The sequence below is a fragment of the Babylonia areolata genome, chromosome 15, assembly GCF_041734735.1.
Source record: "Babylonia areolata isolate BAREFJ2019XMU chromosome 15, ASM4173473v1, whole genome shotgun sequence".
NCBI classification, from domain to species: Eukaryota; Metazoa; Mollusca; class Gastropoda; order Neogastropoda; family Buccinidae; genus Babylonia; species Babylonia areolata.
Window position 1 is genome coordinate 1669993 of NC_134890.1, and position 25155 is coordinate 1695147.

Sequence of the window (25155 nt, forward strand, 5' to 3'; positions counted from 1 at the left end):
GTGTTACTTTCTGTGGATGTTCAAACCACAACATGACAATGACATAGTGCACATGGTGTTACTTTCTGTGAATGTTCAAACCACAACAGGACAGTAACATAGTGCACATGGTGTTACTTTCTGTGGATGTTCAAACCACAACATGACAGTGACATAGTGCACATGGTGTTACTTTCTGTGGATGTTCAAACCACAACAGGACAGTGACATAGTGCACATGGTGTTACTTTCTGTGGATGTTCAAACCACAACAGGACAGTGACATAGTGCACATGGTGTTACTTTCTGTGGATGTTCAAACCACAACATGACAATGATATAGTGCACATGGTGTTACTGTCTGTGGATGTTCAAACCACAACATGACAATGACATAGTGCACATGGTGTTACTTTCTGTGATGTTCAAACCACAACATGACAATGATATAGTGCACATGGTGTTACTTTCTGTGATGTTCAAACCACAACATGACAATGATATAGTGCACATGGTGTTACTTTCTGTGGATGTTCAAACCACAACAGGACAGTGACACCGTGCACATGGTGTCAATTTCTCTGATGAAGATACGCCCGACCCAGACATCGAGAATGCACCCCTCCCCAACAAGTAAATCACTGCTGGCTAAAAACAAAACACTTAAGAAATTCAATCCCAACACACACATACATCCCTCCATTACCCTCCCTGTGCTGACCGTCTCACACTGACAGCCCCCCACACTCCCCACCCCTCCACCACCACCCACCTTGTGCTGACTGTCTCATACTGACCCCGCCCCCCTCCACCACCCACCTTGTGCTGTCTCACACTGACACCCCCCCCCCCCCCCATGCTGTCTCACACTGACCCCCCCCCCCCCCTGCTGTCCCACACTGACCCACCCCCCCCACCCCCCCATGCTGTCTCACACTGACACCCCCCCCCCCCCTGTGCTGTCTCACACTGACCCCACCCCACCCCTTGTGCCGTCTCACACTGACACCCCCCCCCCCCCTTGTGCTGTCTCACACTGACCCCCCCCACCCCACCCCACCCCACCCCCTTGTGCTGTCTCACACTGACACCCCACCCCCTTGTGCTGTCTCACACTGACACCCCCCCCCACCCCCTTGTGCTGTCTCACACTGACACCCCCCCCACCCCCTTGTGCTGTCTCACACTGACACCCCCCCCACCACCTTGTGCTGTCTCACACACACACCCCCCCCTGTGCTCTCTCACACTGACCCCAACACCCCCCCCCCCCCCCCCCGTGCTGTCTCACACAGACTCCCCCCCCCCCCCCCCCCGTGCTGTCTCACACTGACCCCCAACCCCCACCTTGTGCTGTCTCACACTGACCCCACCCCACCCCACCCCCTTGTGCTGTCTCACACTGACACCCCACCCCCACCCCCTTGTGCTGTCTCACACTGACACCCCCCCCACCCCCTTGTGCTGTCTCACACTGACACCCCCCCACCCCCTTGTGCTGTCTCACACTGACACCCCCCCACCCCCTTGTGCTGTCTCACACTGACACACCCCCACCCCCTTGTGCTGTCTCACACTGACACCCCCCCCACCACCTTGTGCTGTCTCACACTGACACCCCCCACCCCCTTGTGCTGTCTCACACTGACACCCCCCCATCCCCTTGTGCTGTCTCACACTGACACCCCCCCCACCCCCTTGTGCTGTCTCACACTGACACCCCCCCCACCCCCTTGTGCTGTCTCACACTGACACACCCCCACCCCCTTGTGCTGTCTCACATTGACACACCCCCACCCCCTTGTGCTGTCTCACACTGACACACCCCCACCCCCTTGTGCTGTCTCACACTGACACCCCCCCCCCCCCCCTTGTGCTCTCTCACACTGACCCCAACACACACACACACCCCCCCCCCCCCTGTGCTGTCTCACACTGACTCCCCCCCCCCCCCCCCGTGCTGTCTCACACTGACCCCCAACCCCCACCTTGTGCTGTCTCACACTGACCCTGACCCCTCCACCTTGTGCTCACTGTCTCACACTGACCCCACCCCCTCTCCACCCACCTTGGCCTTGTGCTGACTCTGTCCATCTCCCTGGCCACCAGGGGGGGTGGCTGCTAGCTTCCCTCTGGTGGCCGCACTGCCAGGGTTACCCTTCCCTGACACCGTACCAGGGTTGTTCCCCTTCCCACAGGTGTTACCGCCGGTCCCCTTTCCCGAGGTGTTCCCAGCATTCCCCTTTGCGGACGCAGTAGCGGCGTTCCCCTTTGCAGATGCAGTTGCCGGATTCCCCTTTCCCGCTTCATGACCAGGGTTGTTGCCCTTTGTGGCGGGCTGGTCAGCTGTCTTAACTTTCCCTGTGCAACACACACAGTCAGTGGTCATCACCTGTGCTGGAGAGTTCCAACCGTCCTTCCCTCCTGCCAACCTGCACTCACACGTCCACCACTCTCCCTCTCTCTCTCCTTTCTTCACACTAACTCTGTCCTAATGCCCACACATACACAAAAATACAAACTTTCTCACAACACAGTTCATTCATGACAAAATTTCACTGCCTGTTTTGGGTTGTTGTTTTTTCTTCTTTTTTTTTCCTTTTTTTCCCCCCTTAAGCGGCCAAAGATAAATAAAAAAAAATTTTCTGGTCTGCACTAGTTTTGTACTGCTGGAAGCAGTTTTGATGGTGATTCTCTCTCTTCCTCTCCTTCCGTCCAACTCTCTCACACATAGAACATTCACACAGACATCTCTCTCTCTCTCTCTCTCTTTCTCTCTCTGTCTCTCTCTCTTCTCAATCCTCAAATCCTAAAGTCCATTCACATCACAATCACAAAGCAGACACTGTCTCCATGGCAACACACTTCAAAAAAAACAACAACAACAAAATCACCCCAAAGCCGGAGAGGCAAGATAATAGGCCACCAAAGTTTGATAATGAAAATGGCCTGATAAAAAAAACCAGTCAAATGAAGTCAGTTAGTCAACAGCAATTCTAGTGTTACACAAGGAAAATAATCATGCATGGTGAATAAGCTGTTTAGGATCTTACATAACGCAACACTGTAACGGCAACTCCAATCCAGCCTGACCCACTTCACCTCCTACCAATTCTGCTGTCTTAGTGCAACACAGTTTTAACCTATCACTTGTGTCCTAGTGCAACAGTTTTAACCTATCACTTGTGTCCTAGTGCAACAGTTTTAACCTATCACTTGTGTCCTAGTGCAACAGTTTTAACCTATCACTTGTGTCCTAGTGCAACACAGTTTTAACCTATCACTTGTGTCCTAGTGCAACAGTTTTAACCTATCACTTGTGTCCTAGTGCAACAGTTTTAACCTATCACTTCTGTCTCAATGCAACACAGCATTATCCTATCACTTCTGTCCTAGTGCAACAGCATTATCCTAACACTTCTGTCTTAGTGCAACACAGCATTATCCTATCACTTATGTCCTAGTGCAATACAGCATTATCCTAACACTTCTATCTTAGTGCAACACAGCATTATCCTAACACTTCTGTCTTGGAGCAACACAGCATTATCCTAACACTTCTGTCTTAGAGCAACACAGCATTATCCTATCACTTATGTCTCAGTGCAACACAGCATTATCCTAACACTTCTGTCTTTGAGCAACACAGCATTATCCTAACACTTCTGTCTCAGTGCAACACAGCATTATCCTAACACTTTTGTCTCAGTGCAACACAGCATTATCCTAACACTTCTGTCTCAGTGCAACACAGCATTATCCTATCACTTCTGTCTTGGAGCAACACAGCATTACCCTATCAATTCTGTCTCGGCACAACAGTTTTCACTACTGTCTCAGCACAACACAGTTTCAACCTATCACTTCTGTCCTATGGCGACAGTTTTACCCTATCACTTCTGTCTTAGCACAACATCACAAATCTGCCCCTTCCTATCTTTGTAGCTGCCTTCACCTTTACACTCCATCTTGCTCTCTACGATCGGCTTCGGATCCACTCTGTTTATGCATACCCAGATTCAAACACTCCACTGTTGGACACCGTTTTTTCTCTGGTCTCTGGACCTTGCAGTTGGAATGAACTTCCTCTTTCGCTTTGTCAGGTCTCGCACTCAGCTCTTTCAAGTCTGGCCTTAAAACCCACTTCACAAGATAGCCTCCCTCCCCTACCTCTTTCTTGTCTTCAGTTTCTTCAGCTTTAGAGTTATGCATACGTGTGAATGACTGGTGTGAAAGCGCTTAGATTTGTCTCTGCACAAGATTCAGCGCAATATAAATACCACCATCATCATTATTATTATTATTATTATTGCAACACAGTTTTAACCTATCACTACTGTCTTAAGGCAACACAGTTTTAACCTATCACCACTGACTTAGCACAACACAGTTTTAACCTATCACCACTGACTTAGCACAACACAGTTTTAACCTATCACTTGTCTTAGCACAACACAGTTTTAACCTATCACTTCTGTCTTAGCACAACACAGTTTTAACCTATCACCACTGACTTAGCACAACACAGTTTTAACCTATCACTTCTGTCTTAGCACAACAAAGTTTCAACCTACAGCTTTAGTCCCATAGCTTAAAACAGTTTTAATGAAACACTTACAAACCTACACTTTCTTAAATATGTATCTACTTACAGCACACATTCACCGCTGAATGGTAGATGAAACAGAGCATGCTACAACTAGACATGGTCAAGAAAAATGTACAATGTTCTGAGAAAGCAGACTCCACAAGAACCCAAGGTGTCAGTGCGTCAGAGGAAGGAGTGGGCAGTAGGGGAGGTGGGGTGGACAGGTGGTATTTCAAGCTGTCTGGCAAGTGCAGGGCAATACACTGAAGCCAAGAAAACAAAACGATACAGTCTGCTGTGGTGTTACAAAATGCCAGAGCTAAGTATGGCTCGTGTTCTGCTGAGACAAAATGCCACAGCTATGTATGGGTTGTGATGTGGCGTTACAAAATGCTAGAGCAAAATATGGGTTGTGTTGTGGCGTGACAAAATGCTACAGCTAGGTATGGGTTGTGTGCTTTGGTGTGACAAAATGCTACAGCTAGGTATGGGTTGTGTGCTATGGTGTGACAAAATGCTACAGCTAGGGATGGGTTGTGTGCTATGGTGTGGCAAAATGCTACAGCTAGGTATGGGTTGTGTGCTATGGTGTGACAAAATGCTACAGCTAGGTATGGGTTGTGTGCTATGGTATGGCAAAATGCTACAGCTAGGTATGGGTTGTGTTGTGGTGTGACAAAATGCTACAGCTAGGTATGGGTTGTGTGCTTTGGTGTGACAAAATGCTACAGCTAGGTATGGGTTGTGTGCTATGGTGTGACAAAATGCTACAGCTAGGTATGGGTTGTGTGCTATGGTGTGGCAAAATGCTACAGCTAGGTATGGGTTGTGTTTAATGGTGTGGAAAAATGCAACAGCTAAGTATGGGTTGTGTGCTATGGTATGACAAAATGCTACAGCTAGGTATGGGTTGTGTGCTATGGTGTGACAAAATGCTACAGCTAAGTATGGGTTGTGTGCTATGGTGTGACAAAATGCTACAGCTAGGTATGGGTTGTGTGCTATGGTGTGGCAAAATGCTACAGCTAGGTATGGGTTGTGTGCTAATGGTGTGACAAAATGCTACAGCTAAGTATGGGTTGTGTGCTATGGTGTGACAAAATGCTACAGCTAAGTATGGGTTGTGTGCTATGGTGTGACAAAATGCTACAGCTAAGTATGGGTTGTGTGCTATGGTGTGACAAAATGCTACAGCTAGGTATGGGCTGTGTGCTATGGTGTGACAAAATGCTACAGCTAAGGTATGGGTTGTGTGTGATGTTCCTTGCCCTACAGCTTCAGTTGTACACAGCTGTCATGTCCATGATCCGTTTGCTGTCTATCACCTTTCATAATCTGCTTCATCATCAGTGCCTATTCCTATCATCACCTTTCATAATCTGCTTCATCAACCATTCAGTGCCTATTCCTATCATCACCTTTCATAATCTGCTTCATCAATCATTCAGTGCCTATTCCTATCATAACCTTTCATAATCTGCTTCATCAACCATTCAATGCCTATTCCTATCATCACCTTTCATAATCTGCTTCATCAACCATTCAATGCCTATTCCTATCATCACCTTTCATAATCTGCTTCATCATCAGTGCCTATTCCTATCATAACCTTCATAATCTGCTTCATCAATCATTCAATGCCTATTCCTATCATAACCTTTCATAATCTGCTTCATCAATCATTCAATGCCTATTCCTATCATCACCTTTCATAATCTGCTTCATCAACCATTCAATGCCTATTCCTATCATAACCTTTCATAATCTGCTTCATCAACCATTCAATGCCTATTCCTATCATAACCTTTCATAATCTGCTTCATCATCAGTGCCTATTCCTATCATCACCTTTCATAATCTGCTTCATCAACCATTCAGTGCCTATTCCTATCATAACCTTTCATAATCTGCTTCATCAATCATTCAATGCCTATTCCTATCACCTTTCATACTCTGCTTCATCAATCAATGCTCATCTGCTTAGTCAACATGTTTTCTTTTCTTTATTGTCAATATTCCAAATTCTAAAATTTCAAGATTGTGAACCTGAACATGGTAACTAACACACTTCCCACACGCTGCATAGCAGACACACAAGCAGACATGCATGCACACACTCACACACACACACACACAATCTCTCTAACATGCTCACAGCACGTGCCCCCATTCTCCTGTGCTGATGCAATAGTAACTTTTCACTGTCTTTAGTCAAGACTCACTCATTTAGTATAAAACAAATATATAAGAATTCATTATCCATCACTTATAAAACAGGCTGTGTCTTGGTAATCATCAATGTTCCCTGTCTTCATTCAAGACTCATTAAGTATAAAACATATATATATAGAATTTATTATCCACCACTTATAAAACAGGCTATGTCTTACCAGTCAAACCTGACACATCATATGCAACCCATCCTAGAAATGTAAGGGTTCATCACAGTCTTTACTTAGTTTCCATACAAATGATACACAAAACATAAGCTATCTCTTAACATACTGGCAAAATGAACTTCATATTCATTCTCTACACTCATTGTCTGATTGGTCGACACTCTGCGGAACATGGATTTTGATATGAATAGGGTTTTTCATTAACTTTTGATTTTGTATACAGTTGGTTCACATACATCAGAACAGTAATTTCATACAAACTATGTACATCATTAACTTCTGATTTTGTATACAAGTTGGTTCACATACACTGTGCATAGTGTGCACATTCTGTTATATTTGTGTATACACGTGTTGCGTGGGGAAGTATATGAGTGGAGCATCTAGACAATCAGGTACAAATAATTTTGCCATCACTAAACAAAAACCTACTGGATTTAAATTTCAGATTTCCACAGTTAATTCTGCTTATCACTTAGTCGTGTGGCTGGTCCTGCATGAGACTAATCTGTGGCTGGTCCTGCATGAGACTAACCTGTTCAATAGAGACGACTATAAAATGAGCCAAATGATTTTGTGGAATCCAGTTAGGCAGACTGCTGGGGGGAGAGCTCCCAACTCCTCCCACCCTCAAGCATCAGGACAAGAGAGGAGCCACCCAAGGTCCTAACACACTACTTCACTGACACCTGCAGCTGCTCCAATCAGGATGGGTTCACATAGGATGATATATGTACATCAAGTGCTGCACTACTGCTGGATTGAAGTTGTCCGTGTCAGTAGCAAAACTGTGGGCAACACCCATGGTCAAGTCACCAGAAAAACAAAGCTGCTAATGAGTACACAAGGGAAAGATACAGGCAGTATCTTTCTATTGAAAAAAAAAACAACAGAAAAGTGCATGTACAAATGCATCATCAGAAGAAACGTTGCAGGTTCAAGAGGAAATAAGTTGGCAATCAATTAAAAAAAAAAAAAAAAAACGAGAAATAACAATGACGGATGACAACAATAATGAGCACTCAGCACCTAAACCAGTGGGGGAAAAAAAAAAAGGAGAAAAAAATGAGTGAGATCTCCACTTACACACGCTCACTCCTAATAGCACTTGTATTACATGCAATGCCGTGCAAAGTCAGCAAAGATCACGTCAAATATACAGATAATGGATACAAACAAGTACAAGGACTTAAGGACTACAGTTAAAACTGTATCTACACACACAGCAACAAGAGATCCAGACAGAGAGCAACAGGACACTGACACCCACATGCACAGCCACAGGATCCATGTCATCCGCATCCTTCCCCATATACACACAGGGGACAACCCTCATTCATTCAAACTTCTTTCAACTCAAAACCTGTGGTAGACGTATGCCTATCTGCTTAGAAAGAGAAAGAAAGAAAAATATCTAAACAAATCAAAACGAAAACAGAACAAAGTAAAAAAAGAAATTCATAAGAACTGTTCTCCAAACGTTCCAAACTTCCTTCAAGTAGACAACTTGACATGGTATTTTGTGGCTAAACTGTCAATTTGCTCAAAATGACCTGTTAAAACTGCAAGTCTGCTCCAAATTATTGCAACTTCATTTCACATTCAAACATTTTAAGACAAAGGAGAAAAATGTGCTTTCACCCCCACCCCAACACTCCCTCAAAATGAAATCTTTTGCCGAGTTGTGTAAAGCCTGACACCAATAAGCTGACAATCCTGAAGGCAAAACTTGCTCATAGTTCCAAGGTTTACTTTCAAATTACAGGACAACTTTAAAAATGTATCAGGAAGTTTATCTGATATGCTTCCCAATCTGTGATCTACAGGGTTTTATAGCAATCACACACACAGACTAGCAAACACACAAGTACACAATCACAAACATGCATACAATTTTCCTTGACACAACTACCATTCCTCTTCTTCCACTTGGCTTTCGGACTCCACAGCACAGGAGAGAGCTCAGAGTTGTAAAACCATGAAAGAGAGGTATGGACAGAGCAGACATCTGCATCCTGCACCCCCCCTCCCCAGCATTCTGTTCTGAACAGGGGGTGAATGGAGCAGAGACAACAGTGTGGACCATTCTGTTCTCTAAGGGAGTGGGGTGGACTGGGGGGGTATGGAGCAGAGATAACAGTGAGAACCACTCTGTTCTGTAAGGGAGGGGGGGTATGGAGCAGAGATAACAGTGAGAACCATTCTGTTCTGTAAGGGAGTAGGGGGGCGGGGGGGGGGGGGGGGGGGGGGGGGGTATGGAGCAGAGATAACAGTGAGAACCACTCTGTTCTGTAAGGGAGGGGGGGGGGGTATGGAGCAGAGATAACAGTGAGAACCATTCTGTTCTGTAAGGGGGTGGTATGGAGCAGAGATAACAGTGAGAACCACTCTGTTTTGAAGCCCTCCAAGTTGTGGACTTGCACAGACTCCCCCCATCTTGTGCAGACACACACAGAGAACACAGAGGGAGGCCGACAACAGACAGAAACATAAGACTGTGCACAGGAGATGGAACAGGTGTTGGCCTGAGAAAGAAGAGACAGAGCACACAGACATCTGGGAGCACACAGGCGGAGAAGACACAAATCCAAATCATCATTATGCACATATCATACACACTTATATACCCTGTGAAAGCACATAGACATACTTCTTATGTTACTGTCACTGTGTGTGTGTGTGTGTGTGTAACTTGACATGTGGAGAGATGAGTGTGCTGACACATTTAACACTGTGTTCATGTGACCATGCAGGTACTATGCTTGGATGTGTGAAGACGCAGTACCTTTCTGACATGTGTGTATATTGTGTGCATGAGCATCAGATCACAGCACGTTCACATGATCTGAACTGTCAATCTGTGTGGTATACGCGAGTGGCAAATGCACAAATGTGATGACACTACAAGTGACTGTGAAGTGAGGAATGTCAGGACACGTATGACACCAACAGTGTGTATCACAGGACTGCACGAGTACACACAGGACAACAGAACCCATCATGGAAACTTTGCTCATGTTCATTCACAGAAACTCTACATACCTGTGTTTAGACTTCCTTAAATGCATGCAGGTATCTTGTATATGTTTGTGAGCGTGCCTGTGTGTGTGCATGTGCGTGTAGGTGCATGTGTGTGCAATGTACTGGTACATGGGTCTGCATGCATGTGTGCAACATGCATGTGTGTATGGATGCATGCACATGTATACGTGTGCACATCTTACTGCTTTGTGCACATGCAAATGCACAGAATTGACATCCATTCCAATTCCCACTACAAGCAAATCACATGATCTTGCTATTCAATCCATTTAAGCAGACATGAGAACCATTCTTCCAAAGGAACCCCCCACCCCCTCAACTCCAACCCAACGTAGGAAAACATCCAACAATAACACCAGCCTAACATCACCACCACAAACCACCCCCCACACACAACAACATGACAGCGTACACACACGGAGATGTTCATCATCATACAGTTCTCTTGCATACACAGAAAAGTTGAAACACACCAGTACTGATGCCTATGAAAAAGGTACAGAAAAAGAAGAAGAGAAAGAAAAAAAAAGAGGGGTAAGGGGGATCCATGATATGTAGCGATATCTGAAGGCTGACCATGCATACTGATAGCAAACAGTCCATGATGACAAGAAGAGAGGAAGAAAGGGTGATGCCAGAGAGAAACAAGTGAACACAATGGACAGGCGTCTAAACAAGCCTGCAGGCCAGCGGCCTGGACACACACAATCAACCCCTTGCTGTTACCTGCGTCACGGAGACACTGCTGGACAAAACACCTCACAAGATGCTAACTGCCTCACACCCCTACCTCCCACACCCCCTCTCCCTTCCTTCCTCTCTCACCCCCCCTCCCCTACCTGCTATGCTCACCACACACCCCACCACCACAACTCACTTTACAAACTGTGTAAGTCTTCCTCCCTCATAGTCTTTGTTTTTTCTCTGTTGGCATACCATTATCAGTGACAAAATGCTTCCATAGCACAAGGTCAAACCTTTGTTATACTGTTGGCATACCATTATCAGTGACAAAATGCTTCCATAGCACAAGGTCAAACCTTTGTTATACTGTTGGCAAACCATTATCAGTGAAATGGTTCCATCCCACATCACTTTCTCTGTTCACTCTAATTCATCTAACATTAACATTTCCTTCAAACATCCACACATGCAAGCATGTCTACAAAGTGTGTTCAACAAAAAAAATGAAGAGAAATAAACAGGTATTGTGTAGTCCTAGTACTATTTCCTTCCCGTCTCTTAATTACATCACCTCATCATTCCAATAATTATTATCTGATGTTTAACAATGAAAAATGCAACTGAGTCATAATCTATTTACCCAGTATTTGATGTTTAACAATGTAAAATACAACTAAGTCATAATCTATCAATGGAATCAATATTAGGTAGGTCTGATCAGCAACATTATAATATACATGAATGGTTTACTTTAAAATGATACTGATGCTCAAAACAGTACCCAGTGCATTGTACTGAAGCACAATCAAAACCTGTAATTCTCATGATAAAAAATATTCTGAACGACATGCACTGATGCAGATTGAAGTATGATGTATGTGTGTGTGTGTGTGTGTGTGTGTGTGTGTGTGTGTGCGTGCATGGCTGTGACACACATGCTGAAGAACTAATATGTTCATGTAATGTATGATTGCACACAGGTCTTTCTCCTGGCAAACCAGTGCATGTACATGTTTATATGAGCAAAGAGAATGAAGTGGTGTTCAGCTGAGGTATATGTCTGTGTCTCTCTCTCTCACATTCCCACTCAAATGGCTTCTCCATGCTCTCATCATTTAAAAGAAGAAAGAAAAAAAAAATAGAACAAATAACAGGAAACATACCAACACAAATTGGGAGAGGGTAAATAGAAGCTGAAGAACAAAATGGGTATTTAACCAATGGAATTTAAAGTTACCTTGACGCACACACACCGGATCAATCTGTAACTCCATGTCATATTAATGATATTTACAATCAAACAGCAGCTTAGCACTGCACACTGTATACATCAAGGTTACAAGTCAAAAATGTTCTCTTCATTCAAATCACTGACTGGCAAGATCAAAATCAAACATCAACGTGTCAAATGCCTTGCAGGAGTCTCCTCAATAAATGCACTGCTTTGATGTCGCCCTGACTTGTCTAACCACTTCGGAGCTGAGGACTGCTAATGAAGTGAAACATTAAACTACTCCTTAGTATTACAGTTACAATACCACAATCAGTGCACACACACACACACACACACACAGTGTTTTCAATCCACATTCTTTTCACACAAGACATGACCAGGAATGTATTTCACCAGGTCTGTCTGACCAAGGTGCAAGACAAAAACCCAAAAAGTCCGACTGAACCAAACCACTGGTGTAGGTCCACTCTATACCTGCTGTTGTTTTCACGTCTTAAAACAAACAAGTCATACTAGCAATCTGTCCAACAGATATCCCTACCTACATAAAAAGAACTGTCACATGCACCAACATTCACAACACTGTTTGAAACATAAATACACAAAATCTTCTTGTTTGCTACTGATCTACCATTACTTCATTTGCATTTCCAATTCTGCTCTGTTTTCTTTATTTTTTTTTGTCATACCTAAACCATGTCTTTCAGAAAATGAAAAATGAATATGTGTACATTTCAGCATCACTGAAGTCCCACACCTCAAGTCAACACACAACCAAAAATGTCTCTCAGGTTGGAAAATAACTGTTGTAAGGGTACACTCTGTGCTTCTACAAACAGCAGGTAGGCGATATATAGCAGTACGTCACCACCATTACACTGACAAGGTCAAGAAAGAGAAGAACGTTAAAACAAAGTCCAGAGGATCCACTTTCCCCTGAAGCTCTGAAAGGGGACAGCACCAGTCCCAGCAGATCACAAAGCACAAGCATGCTACCCTCAGGGTCAAGGAACAACAACTCTACAGGCTAGCAGAAAAGCTGCACATTCCAACAGCCAACCAACCAGCCAATCTCAAAATGGGTTCCAAGCAAAACACAGAAGAGTAACACAACAACTGAACAAGGGAACAGATGCAACAAAAGGCAGCACACACTCACAGCCACTACATCAATGCCAACCATCCCAGGGGAACCCAACAGCACTGACAGGACCAGAGGCCAGGTTAGCAGTCAATGGGGACTGCAGTGCCCACGTGTAGCCACCTGTCCACAGGACCACCACCCCCCCACAGTGTCCTGCATTGTGACATCACCACCAATGGACAGTGTACTGCACTGTGACATCACCACCAGTGGACAGTGTCCTGCCCTGTGACATCACCACCAGTGGACAGTGTACTGCACTGTGACATCACCACCAATGGACAGTGTCCTGCATTGTGACATCACCACCAATGGACAGTGTACTGCACTGTGACATCACCACCAATGGACAGTGTACTGCACTGTGACATCACCACCAATGGACAGTGTACTGCACTGTGACATCACCACCAATGGACAGTGTACTGCACTGTGAAATCACCACCAATGGACAGTGTACTGCACTGTGACATCACCACCAATGGACAGTGTACTGCACTGTGAGATCACCACCAATGGACAGTGTACTGCATTGTGACATCACCACCATCACCACCAATGGACAGTGTACTGCGCTGTGACATCACCACCAATGGACAGTGTACTGCACTGTGACATCACCACCATCACCACCAATGGACAGTGTACTGCACTGTGACATCACCACCAATGGACAGTGTACTGCACTGTGACATCACCACCAATGGACAGTGTACTGCACTGTGACATCACCACCATCACCACCAATGGACAGTGTACTGCACTGTGACATCACCACCAATGGACAGTGTACTGCACTGTGAGATCACCACCAATGGACAGTGTACTGCACTGTGACATCACCACCAATGGACAGTGTACTGCACTGTGACATCACCACCAGTGGACAGTGTACTGCACTGTGACATCACCACCATCACCACCAATGGACAGTGTACTGCACTGTGACATCACCACCAATGGACAGTGTACTGCACTGTGAGATCACCACCAATGGACAGTGTACTGCATTGTGACATCACCACCATCACCACCAATGGACAGTGTACTGCACTGTGACATCACCACCAATGGACAGTGTACTGCACTGTGACATCACCACCATCACCACCAGTGGACAGTGTACTGCACTGTGACATCACCACCAATGGACAGTGTACTGCACTGTGACATCACCACCAATGGACAGTGTACTGCACTGTGACATCACCACCAGTGGACAGTGTACTGCACTGTGACATCACCACCAATGGACAGTGTACTGCACTGTGACATCACCACCATCACCACCAGTGGACAGTGTACTGCACTGTGACATCACCACCAATGGACAGTGTACTGCACTGTGACATCACCACCAATGGACAGTGTACTGCACTGTGACATCACCACCATCACCACCAATGGACAGTGTACTGCACTGTGACATCACCACCAGTGGACAGTGTACTGCACTGTGACATCACCACCATCACCACCAATGGACAGTGTACTGCACTGTGACATCACCACCAATGGACAGTGTACTGCACTGTGACATCACCACCAATGGACAGTGTACTGCATTGTGACATCACCACCATCACCACCAATGGACAGTGTACTGCACTGTGACATCACCACCAATGGACAGTGTACTGCACTGTGACATCACCACCAATGGACAGTGTACTGCACTATGACATCACCACCAATGGACAGTGTACTGCACTGTGACATCACCACCATCACCACCAGTGGACAGTGTACTGCACTGTGACATCACCACCAATGGACAGTGTACTGCACTATGACATCACCACCAGTGGACAGTGTACTGCACTGTGACATCACCACCATCACCACCAGTGGACAGTGTACTGCACTGTGACATCACCACCATCACCACCAGTGGACAGTGTACTGCACTGTGACATCACCACCAATGGACAGTGTACTGCACTGTGACATCACCACCAGTGGACAGTGTACTGCACTATGACATCACCACCAGTGGACAGTGTACTGCACTGTGACATCACCACCAGTGGACAGTGTACTGCACTATGACATCACCACCAGTGGACAGTGTACTGCACTGTGACATCACCACCAATGGACAGTGTACTGCATTGTGACATCACCACCATCACCACCAATGGACAGTGTACTGCACTGTGACATCACCACCAGTGGACAGTGTACTGCACTGTGACATCACCACCAGTGGACAGTGTACTGCCCTGTGACATCACCACCAGTGGACAGTGTACTGCACTGTGACATCACCACCATCACCACCAATGGACAGTGTACTGCACTGTGACATCACCACCAATGGACAGTGTACTGCATTGTGACATCACCACCATCACCACCAATGGACAGTGTACTGCACTGTGACATCACCACCAATGGACAGTGTACTGCACTGTGACATCACCACCAGTGGACAGTGTACTGCACTGTGACATCACCACCAATGGACAGTGTACTGCACTGTGACATCACCACCAGTGGACAGTGTACTGCACTGTGACATCACCACCAGTGGACAGTGTACTGCACTGTGACATCACCACCAATGGACAGTGTACTGCACTGTGACATCACCACCAATGGACAGTGTACTGCACTGTGACATCACCACCATCACCACCAATGGACAGTGTACTGCACTGTGACATCACCACCAATGGACAGTGTACTGCACTGTGACATCACCACCAATGGACAGTGTACTGCACTGTGAAATCACCACCAGTGGACAGTGTACTGCACTGTGACATCACCACCAATGGACAGTGTACTGCACTATGACATCACCACCATCACCACCAATGGACAGTGTACTGCACTGTGACATCACCACCATCACCACCAGTGGACAGTGTACTGCACTGTGACATCACCACCAATGGACAGTGTACTGCACTGTGAAATCACCACCAGTGGACAGTGTACTGCACTGTGACATCACCACCAATGGACAGTGTACTGCACTATGACATCACCACCATCACCACCAGTGGACAGTGTACTGCACTGTGACATCACCACCATCACCACCAGTGGACAGTGTACTGCACTGTGACATCACCACCATCACCACCAATGGACAGTGTACTGCACTGTGACATCACCACCAATGGACAGTGTACTGCACTGTGACATCACCACCAGTGGACAGTGTACTGCCCTGTGACATCACCACCAATGGACAGTGTACTGCACTGTGACATCACCACCATCACCACCAGTGGACAGTGTACTGCACTGTGACATCACCACCAATGGACAGTGTACTGCACTGTGACATCACCACCATCACCACCAATGGACAGTGTACTGCACTGTGACATCACCACCAATGGACAGTGTACTGCACTGTGACATCACCACCATCACCACCAATGGACAGTGTACTGCACTGTGAAATCACCACCAATGGACAGTGTACTGCACTGTGACATCACCACCAATGGACAGTGACATCACCACCAATGCACTGTGACATCACCACCAATGGACAGTGTACTGCACTGTGAAATCACCACCAATGGACAGTGTACTGCACTGTGAAATCACCACCAATGGACAGTGTACTGCACTGTGACATCACCACCAGTGGACAGTGTACTGCACTGTGACATCACCACCAATGGACAGTGTACTGCACTGTGAAATCACCACCAATGGACAGTGTACTGCACTGTGACATCACCACCAGTGGACAGTGTACTGCACTGTGAAATCACCACCAATGGACAGTGTACTGCACTGTGACATCACCACCATCACCACCAATGGACAGTGTACTGCACTGTGACATCACCACCAATGGACAGTGTACTGCACTGTGAAATCACCACCAATGGACAGTGTACTGCACTGTGACATCACCACCATCACCACCAATGGACAGTGTACTGCACTGTGACATCATCACCAATGGACAGTGTACTGCACTGTGACATCACCACCAATGGACAGTGTACTGCACTGTGAAATCACCACCAATGGACAGTGTACTGCACTGTGACATCACCACCATCACCACCAATGGACAGTGTACTGCACTGTGACATCACCACCAATGGACAGTGTACTGCACTGTGACATCACCACCAGTGGACAGTGTACTGCACTGTGACATCACCACCATCACCACCAATGGACAGTGTACTGCACTGTGACATCACCACCATCACCACCAATGGACAGTGTACTGCACTGTGACATCACCACCAATGGACAGTGTACTGCACTGTGACATCACCACCAATGGACAGTGTACTGCATTGTGACATCACCACCATCACCACCAGTGGACAGTGTACTGCACTGTGACACCACCAGTGGACAGTGTACTGCACTGTGACATCACCACCAATGGACAGTGTCCTGCCCTGTGACATCACCACCAATGGACAGTGTACTGCACTGTGACATCACCACCAATGGACAGTGTACTGCACTGTGACATCACCACCAGTGGACAGTGTACTGCACTGTGACATCACCACCAATGGACAGTGTACTGCACTGTGACATCACCACCATCACCACCAATGGACAGTGTACTGCACTGTGACATCACCACCAATGGACAGTGTACTGCATTGTGACATCACCACCAATGGACAGTGTACTGCACTGTGACATCACCACCAGTGGACAGTGTACTGCACTGTGACATCACCACCAGTGGACAGTGTACTGCACTGTGACATCACCACCAGTGGACAGTGTACTGCACTGTGATATCACCACCAGTGGACAGTGTACTGCACTGTGACATCACCACCATCATCACCAATGGACAGTGTACTGCACTGTGACATCACCACCAGTGGACAGTGTACTGCACTGTGACATCACCACCAGTGGACAGTGTACTGCACTGTGACATCACCACCAATGGACAGTGTACTGCACTATGACATCACCACCAGTGGACAGCGTACTGCACTGTGACATAACCACCAGTGGACAGTGTACTGCACTGTGACATCACCACCAGTGGACAGTGTACTGCACTGTGACATCACCACCAATGGACAGTGTACTGCACTGTGACATCACCACCAGTGGACAGTGTACTGCACTGTGACATCACCACCAATGGACAGTGTACTGCACTATGACATCACCACCAGTGGACAGTGTACTGCACTGTGACATCACCACCAATGGACAGTGTACTGCACTGTGACATCACCACCAATGGACAGTGTACTGCACTGTGATATCACCACCAATGGACAGTGTACTGCACTGTGACATCACCACCATCACCACCAATGGACAGTGTACTGCACTGTGACATCACCACCAATGGACAGTGTACTGCACTGTGACATCACCACCAGTGGACAGTGTACTGCACTGTGACATCACCACCAATGGACAGTGTCCTGCACTGTGACATCACCACCAATGGACAGTGTACTGCACTGTGACATCACCACCAATGGACAGTGTACTGCACTGTGACATCACCACCAATGGACAGTGTACTGCACTGTGACATCACCACCAATGGACAGTGTACTGCCTTGTGATATCACCACCATCACCACCAATGGACAGTGTACTGCACTGTGACATCACCACCATCACCACCAATGGACAGTGTACTGCACTGTGACATCACCACCAATGGACAGTGTACTGCACTGTGACATCACCACCAATGGACAGTGTACTGCACTGTGACATCACCACCATCACCACCAATGGACAGTGTACTGCACTATGACATCACCACCAATGGGCAGTGTACTGCACTGTGGCCACTGTCGTCTCACACGTAACCTCGGACAACATTCACCGGTCAGTATCATGTACAGAAATGGAATCACTTCCCCTCAGAGATTAATTAGTATGACTTTTCGTTAATTAATGGTATCCAACACAAAACGAAACCCGGAGCTGGCACAACATCATGCTCAAAGGAGGAGGTGTTCAACAAGAAAGGGGACAACGCAAGCATCAACTGGAATGATGAAAACAGCAAGAGTACTATGGAAGGGAAGCACACAAAAAAGTAGCAGCAACCTTTACTGAGGAAACTCTGCATTTTCAGAACATGCTGTTAGTGGTAAGCTGGAGAGACTATCATGGGCACAAGTTAGTGATGTACATGACATTATCAACAGCTGCATGACGTCTAAGCCGGGAGACAGTCTGGCACCCAATCATCCAGCCCCACAATGATCCACAAGACAAGGGGTAAGCTTGTGCCACACACACATACCTGTCACTCAATGAAAGCACGACACAATGAGGCCCATGTCTGGATCAACACACACTGCAGGTTTTCATTCCCACCGTTCAAGTTCACACATCCTCATCAGTCTTGGACAAAGGAATCACATCACTTCCCACTGTTCTAGTTCACACATCTTCATTGGTCTTGGACAAAGGAATCACATTCACTAATCACATTCACTATCAACCACTGCTTCTCCAGCTGCAGAAATATCAGGGCTACAATTTCATTTTTCTTTCTTTCTTTTTTTTATATTCATTATCTTATGGCTCCACTTTCCTTTTCATTTCTTTTTTCTTTAGTCATTATCTTATGGCTACATTTTCCTTTTTATTTCTTATTTGTTTTTAATCATTATCTTTCAAAGGAGTAAACTAAGACTGACACAGTGAAAGACAAAGACAGTAGGTGCAAACTACTCGCCAGGAAAGACGGTACAAACAATGAAAACAGCAGAGGATCAGACAGGGAGGGGACAAGACAGCAGAGGATCAGACAGGGAGGGGACAAGACAGCAGAGGGCAGACAGGGAGGGGACAAGACAGCAGAGGATCAGAGAGGGAGGGGACAAGACAGCAGAGGGCAGACAGGGAGGGGACAAGACAGCAGAGGGCAGACAGGGAGGGGACAAGACAGCAGAGGATCAGACAGGGAGGGGACAAGACAGCAGAGGGCAGACAGGGAGGGGACAAGACAGCAGAGGGCAGAGAGGGAGGGGACAAGACAGCAGAGGGCAGACAGGGAGGGGACAAGACAGGGAGGGGACAAGACAGCAGAGGGCAGACAGGGAGGGGACAAGACAGCAGAGGGCAGACAGGGAGGGGACAATACAGGGAGGGGACAAGACAGCAGAGGATCAGACAGGGAGGGGACAAGACAGCAGAGGGCAGACAGGGAGGGGACAAGACAGGGAGGGGACAAGACAGCAGAGGGCAGACAGGGAGGGGACAAGACAGCAGAGGGCAGAGAGGGAGGGGACAAGACAGCAGAGGATCAGACAGGGAGGGGACAAGACAGCAGAGGATCAGAGAGGGAGGGGACAAGACAGCAGAGGGCAGACAGGGAGGGGACAAGACAGCAGAGGATCAGAGAGAGAGGGGACAAGACAGCAGAGGGCAGACAGGGAGGGGACAAGACAGCAGAGGGCAGAGAGGGAGGGGACAAGACAGCAGAGGGCAGAGAGGGAGGGGACAAGACAGCAGAGGATCAGACAGGGAGGGGACAAGACAGCAGAGGATCAGAGAGGGAGGGGACAAGACAGCAGAGGGCAGAGAGGGAGGGGACAAGACAGCAGAGGATCAGAGAGGGAGGGGACAAGACAGCAGAGGGTCAGAGAGGGAGGGGACAAGACAGCAGAGGATCAGAGAGGGAGGGGACAAGACAGCAGAGGGCAGAGAGGGAGGGGACAAGACAGCAGAGGATCAGACAGGGAGGGGACAAGACAGCAGAGGATCAGAGAGAGAGGGGACAAGACAGCAGAGGGCAGACAGGGAGGGGACAAGACAGCAGAGGGCAGAGAGGGAGGGGACAAGACAGCAGAGGATCAGAGAGGGAGGGGACAAGACAGCAGAGGATCAGAGAGGGAGGGGACAAGACAGCAGAGGATCAGAGAGGGAGGGGACAAGACAGCAGAGGGCAGAGAGGGATGGGACAAGACAGCAGAGGGCAGACAGGGAGGGGACAAGACAGCAGAGGATCAGAGAGGGGGGGGACAAGACAGGGGACAAGACAGCAGAGGATCAGAGAGGGAGGGGACAAGACAGCAGAGGGCAGAGAGGGAGGGGACAAGACAGCAGAGGATCAGAGAGGGAGGGGGCAAGACAGCAGAGGATCAGAGAGGGAGGGGACAAGACAGCAGAGGGCAGAGAGGGAGGGGGCAAGACAGCAGAGGGCAGAGAGGGAGGGGACAAGACAGGGGACAAGACAGCAGAGGATCAGAGAGGGAGGGGACAAGACAGCAGAGGGCAGAGAGGGAGGGGACAAGACAGCAGAGGGCAGACAGGGAGGGGACAAGACAGCAGAGGGCAGACAGGGAGGGGACAAGACAGCAGAGGATCAGAGAGGGAGGGGACAAGACAGCAGAGGGCAGAGAGGGAGGGGACAAGACAGCAGAGGGCAGACAGGGAGGGGACAAGACAGCAGAGGGCAGACAGGGAGGGGACAAGACAGCAGAGGGCAGACAGGGAGGGGACAAGACAGCAGAGGATCAGAGAGGGAGGGGACAAGACAGCAGAGGATCAGAGAGGGAGGGGACAAGACAGCAGAGGGCAGAGAGGGAGGGGACAAGACAGCAGAGGGCAGAGAGGGAGGGGACAAGACAGCAGAGGATCAGAGAGGGAGGGGGCAAGACAGCAGAGGGCAGAGAGGGAGGGGACAAGACAGGGGACAAGACAGCAGAGGATCAGACAGGGAGGGGACAAGACAGCAGAGGGCAGAGAGGGAGGGGACAAGACAGCAGAGGATCAGACAGGGAGGGGACAAGACAGAAGAGGATCAGACAGGGAGGGGACAAGACAGCAGAGGGCAGAGAGGGATGGGACAAGACAGCAGAGGATCAGAGAGGGAGGGGACAAGACAGCAGAGGATCAGACAGGGAGGGGACAAGACAGGGGACAAGACAGAAGAGATCAGACAGGGAGGGGACAAGACAGGGGACAAGACAGCAGAGGATCAGACAGGGAGGGGACAAGACAGGGGACAAGACAGCAGAGGGCAGAGAGGGAGGGGACAAGACAGCAGAGGATCAGACAGGGAGGGGACAAGACAGGGGACAAGACAGCAGAGGGCAGAGAGGGAGGGGACAAGACAGCAGAGGGTCAGACAGGGAGGGGACAAGACAGGGGACAAGACAGCAGAGGGCAGAGAGGGAGGGGACAAGACAGCAGAGGATCAGACAGGGAGGGGACAAGACAGGGGACAAGACAGCAGAGGGCAGAGAGGGAGGGGACAAGACAGGGGACAAGACAGCAGAGGATCAGACAGGGAGGGGACAAGACAGCAGAGGGCAGAGAGGGAAGACACAGAGGTCAGTGAGTCAGGTGACAGACACTCCATCTCAGCACAGGCACACCAACAGCACAAAGAAACCAAATCATCAACTAAAGTTAAACAAAGAAAATAAAATGAACATTGGGAAACAGTGCTGCCAAAAAAAGAAGGGAACAAATCAAATGAAGGCAACAGAAAGGGGTGGGGCTAAGAAAACCTCACTCAATACATGCTTCTATTGCTGGCCAATAATGTGTCAGGACAAATGAAGGCAACAGAAAGGGGTGGGGCTAAGAAAACCTCGCTCAATACATGCTTCCATTGCTGGCCAATAATGTGTCAGGACAAATGAAGGCAACAGAAAGGGGTGGGGCTAAGAAAACCTCGCTCAATACATGCTTCCATTGCTGGCCAATAATGTGTCAGGACAAATGAAGGCAACAGAAAGGGGTGGGGCTAAGAAAACCTCGCTCAATACATGCTTCTATTGCTGGCCAATAATGTGTCAGGACAAATGAAGGCAACACAATTAGGGGTGGGGGGCGGGGGCTAAGAAAACCTCACTCAATGCACGCTTCCAAGGTTGGGACAAGGCAGGTGGAAGGAGACAGAACAAGTCAACACACAGTTACCAGCCCTGACTCTCCTCACTGCACATCAACCCTTTCCTCAGCCATGTCTTCGCTGTCATCAACCCAGGTCAAAACTGACAAGGCAAGAATACCGCCCCCCACCCCCCCCCCACCCGCCTCCCCTTCTTTGTCCTACACTCATGCCCCTCTTCCCTCCCACCCACCCACCCCTAACTGTCCATTCCAAATACTGACCAACTTGTACTTTTTCCACAATTCATCACGCACCAAGAAACTCGGACTTATAGTCTGGTTCAGCCACTCGCACCATCAACAGAGGTAGAAGCTTACCCACTACAGCTCAGACTGTCTGATCATATCTACTGACAATACACCAGCATGCGGCAACGCTTCCCCACACTGAAGCCAGGGAGGTGGAAGACAGAACTGACAATGTCAGCACGCACACAGGGAACCCACCACCACCAGTCGACAAAAATGTTATCTACTACTCTTCCCCTATTCTCATTGTTAAAAAAAAAAAAAAAAAAAAAAAAGTCATGCTCTGAACTACACATTGCTAGTCCTCTTACACTGATTTCATCAAGCGCAAAAATTACTAGTATCAGAACTGCATATCAGAGAAAGCTATTTCAGTCTGTAAATGTGTTAACTTGAAAAATACAAAGAGAATGTTTTCTCACCCCATTCCATCTACTCCTTTTACATTAAAAAGTAATAATAATAATGATTAAGACTTATTTCAGAGTTAGGGATTATGATGAATTGAAAAGCCAAATAGAAAAACAAGTCAGCAAAGAGTGCTCTTCATATCAGGGTGACTGCAAAGTGTGAGCAGGTACATGTGTGGATAAAGGTGCACAAAACTGGATGGAAAATTTATCCAGCGTCAAAATCATATCAGTCGCAAGCAAGGTAATAACAAAAAATGAGATGAATATTTCAATAATGCTGTTAAATCATGTCACAAACGCATCACGGTATGGTACATTGTGAGCAATAATTTTCCACCAACCAGTATATCTTCAAACTCATATATCTTCTGCATTACTGTTAGTGAGCTGGTTTTATGTATATTTATATTCATTCTCTCTCTCTCTCTCTCTCTCTCTCTCTCTCTCTCTCTTGTTCTCTCTCTTTTTCTTTCTCTCTTTATGTATATCCCAGTTGTTAAATTACTCAGCATATATATATATGTTCAATTAATTACAAATCCCATATTTTCCTTGTATCAAAGAATGAGTAAATTACTAATGGGGGAAAAATACTTTTTCAAATACTAATGGCAAAAAAGCCTATTTTTTTCAAACAACATTTTTGTGGTGACTGAACAGGATTAAAGAATGAAGTATTTTCATATCACTGTTCCCCTCTCCTTCTGAACTTTTCCTCCAACACAACTCTGAATGCTTCAAATAACCACAGCACAATACTTCATTCCTTTTAAAACCCAAATCTGAAACAACTTTCTCAACTGCTTCAAATAACAATAGAACAATACTTCATTCCTTTAAAAACCCAAACAATAAGAGAAAGTGGAAAAGATAAGAATTGGAGAGACAGACAGAGACAATTACCATAGGTGATAGCTCAGCTGACGCCCCCACACACCCCATACCCCCCCCCCCCCCCACCTCCACCATCACCCCTTACCCCTCTCCTCCTTCCACAATGCTTCAGCAACAAATAACTCAGAAAAAAAAAGAGAGAGAGAGAGAGAGAGAGAATGGACCCAACAGGACTGAACTAGCACTCTGTCACATTATCAAAGTCTGGAACTTACTGAAAAACAAGCAGACCAACAAAGCTGTTCAAAACAAAAATGACCAGCCACTATACTATGCAAAGCCACTGTGACACAGCGGATGTTACTGGTGTGCTGTGGGTCTTAAACTTTAACATCTGATATATACTCATATGGAAATAATCAAAGCATCTTATATTTACCAATATGGATATAAATAAAACATATGATATACACCAATATGGAGATAAACTGATAATTAGCAATACCAAGGCCTCCAGCAAAAAGACTGTGAAAGACTTGTAAACAAAAAAAGCGCTAAACATTTTTCTCTCCCTTTTAAAAAAAAAAAAAAGTCAAATGTCAGTCAAAAGGCCATTCAGAGCAAAAACACAACCAAAGTAAATAAATAAATGATACATGAGTAACTTCAAATAACAAGACAACTAACTGGTAGCACTCTTGCGTACACCCAAAAAACATACACTGGTTAAACTGGCAATGACT

At 47.0% G+C, this 25155-nt stretch overlaps 1 protein-coding gene across 4 annotated transcripts in view; it reads right to left on the bottom strand.

Moving 5' to 3' along the window:
- Positions 1-25155, bottom strand: part of LOC143290360 (uncharacterized) — a 68618-nt gene that overhangs the window by 21116 nt on the left and 22347 nt on the right. For all 4 annotated transcript variants that reach the window (XM_076599733.1, XM_076599731.1, XM_076599732.1 and 1 more), the window contains one exon: positions 2048-2340. In XM_076599733.1, coding sequence (XP_076455848.1) covers positions 2048-2340 — 293 coding nt within the window. The remainder of the gene's footprint in view (positions 1-2047; positions 2341-25155) is intronic.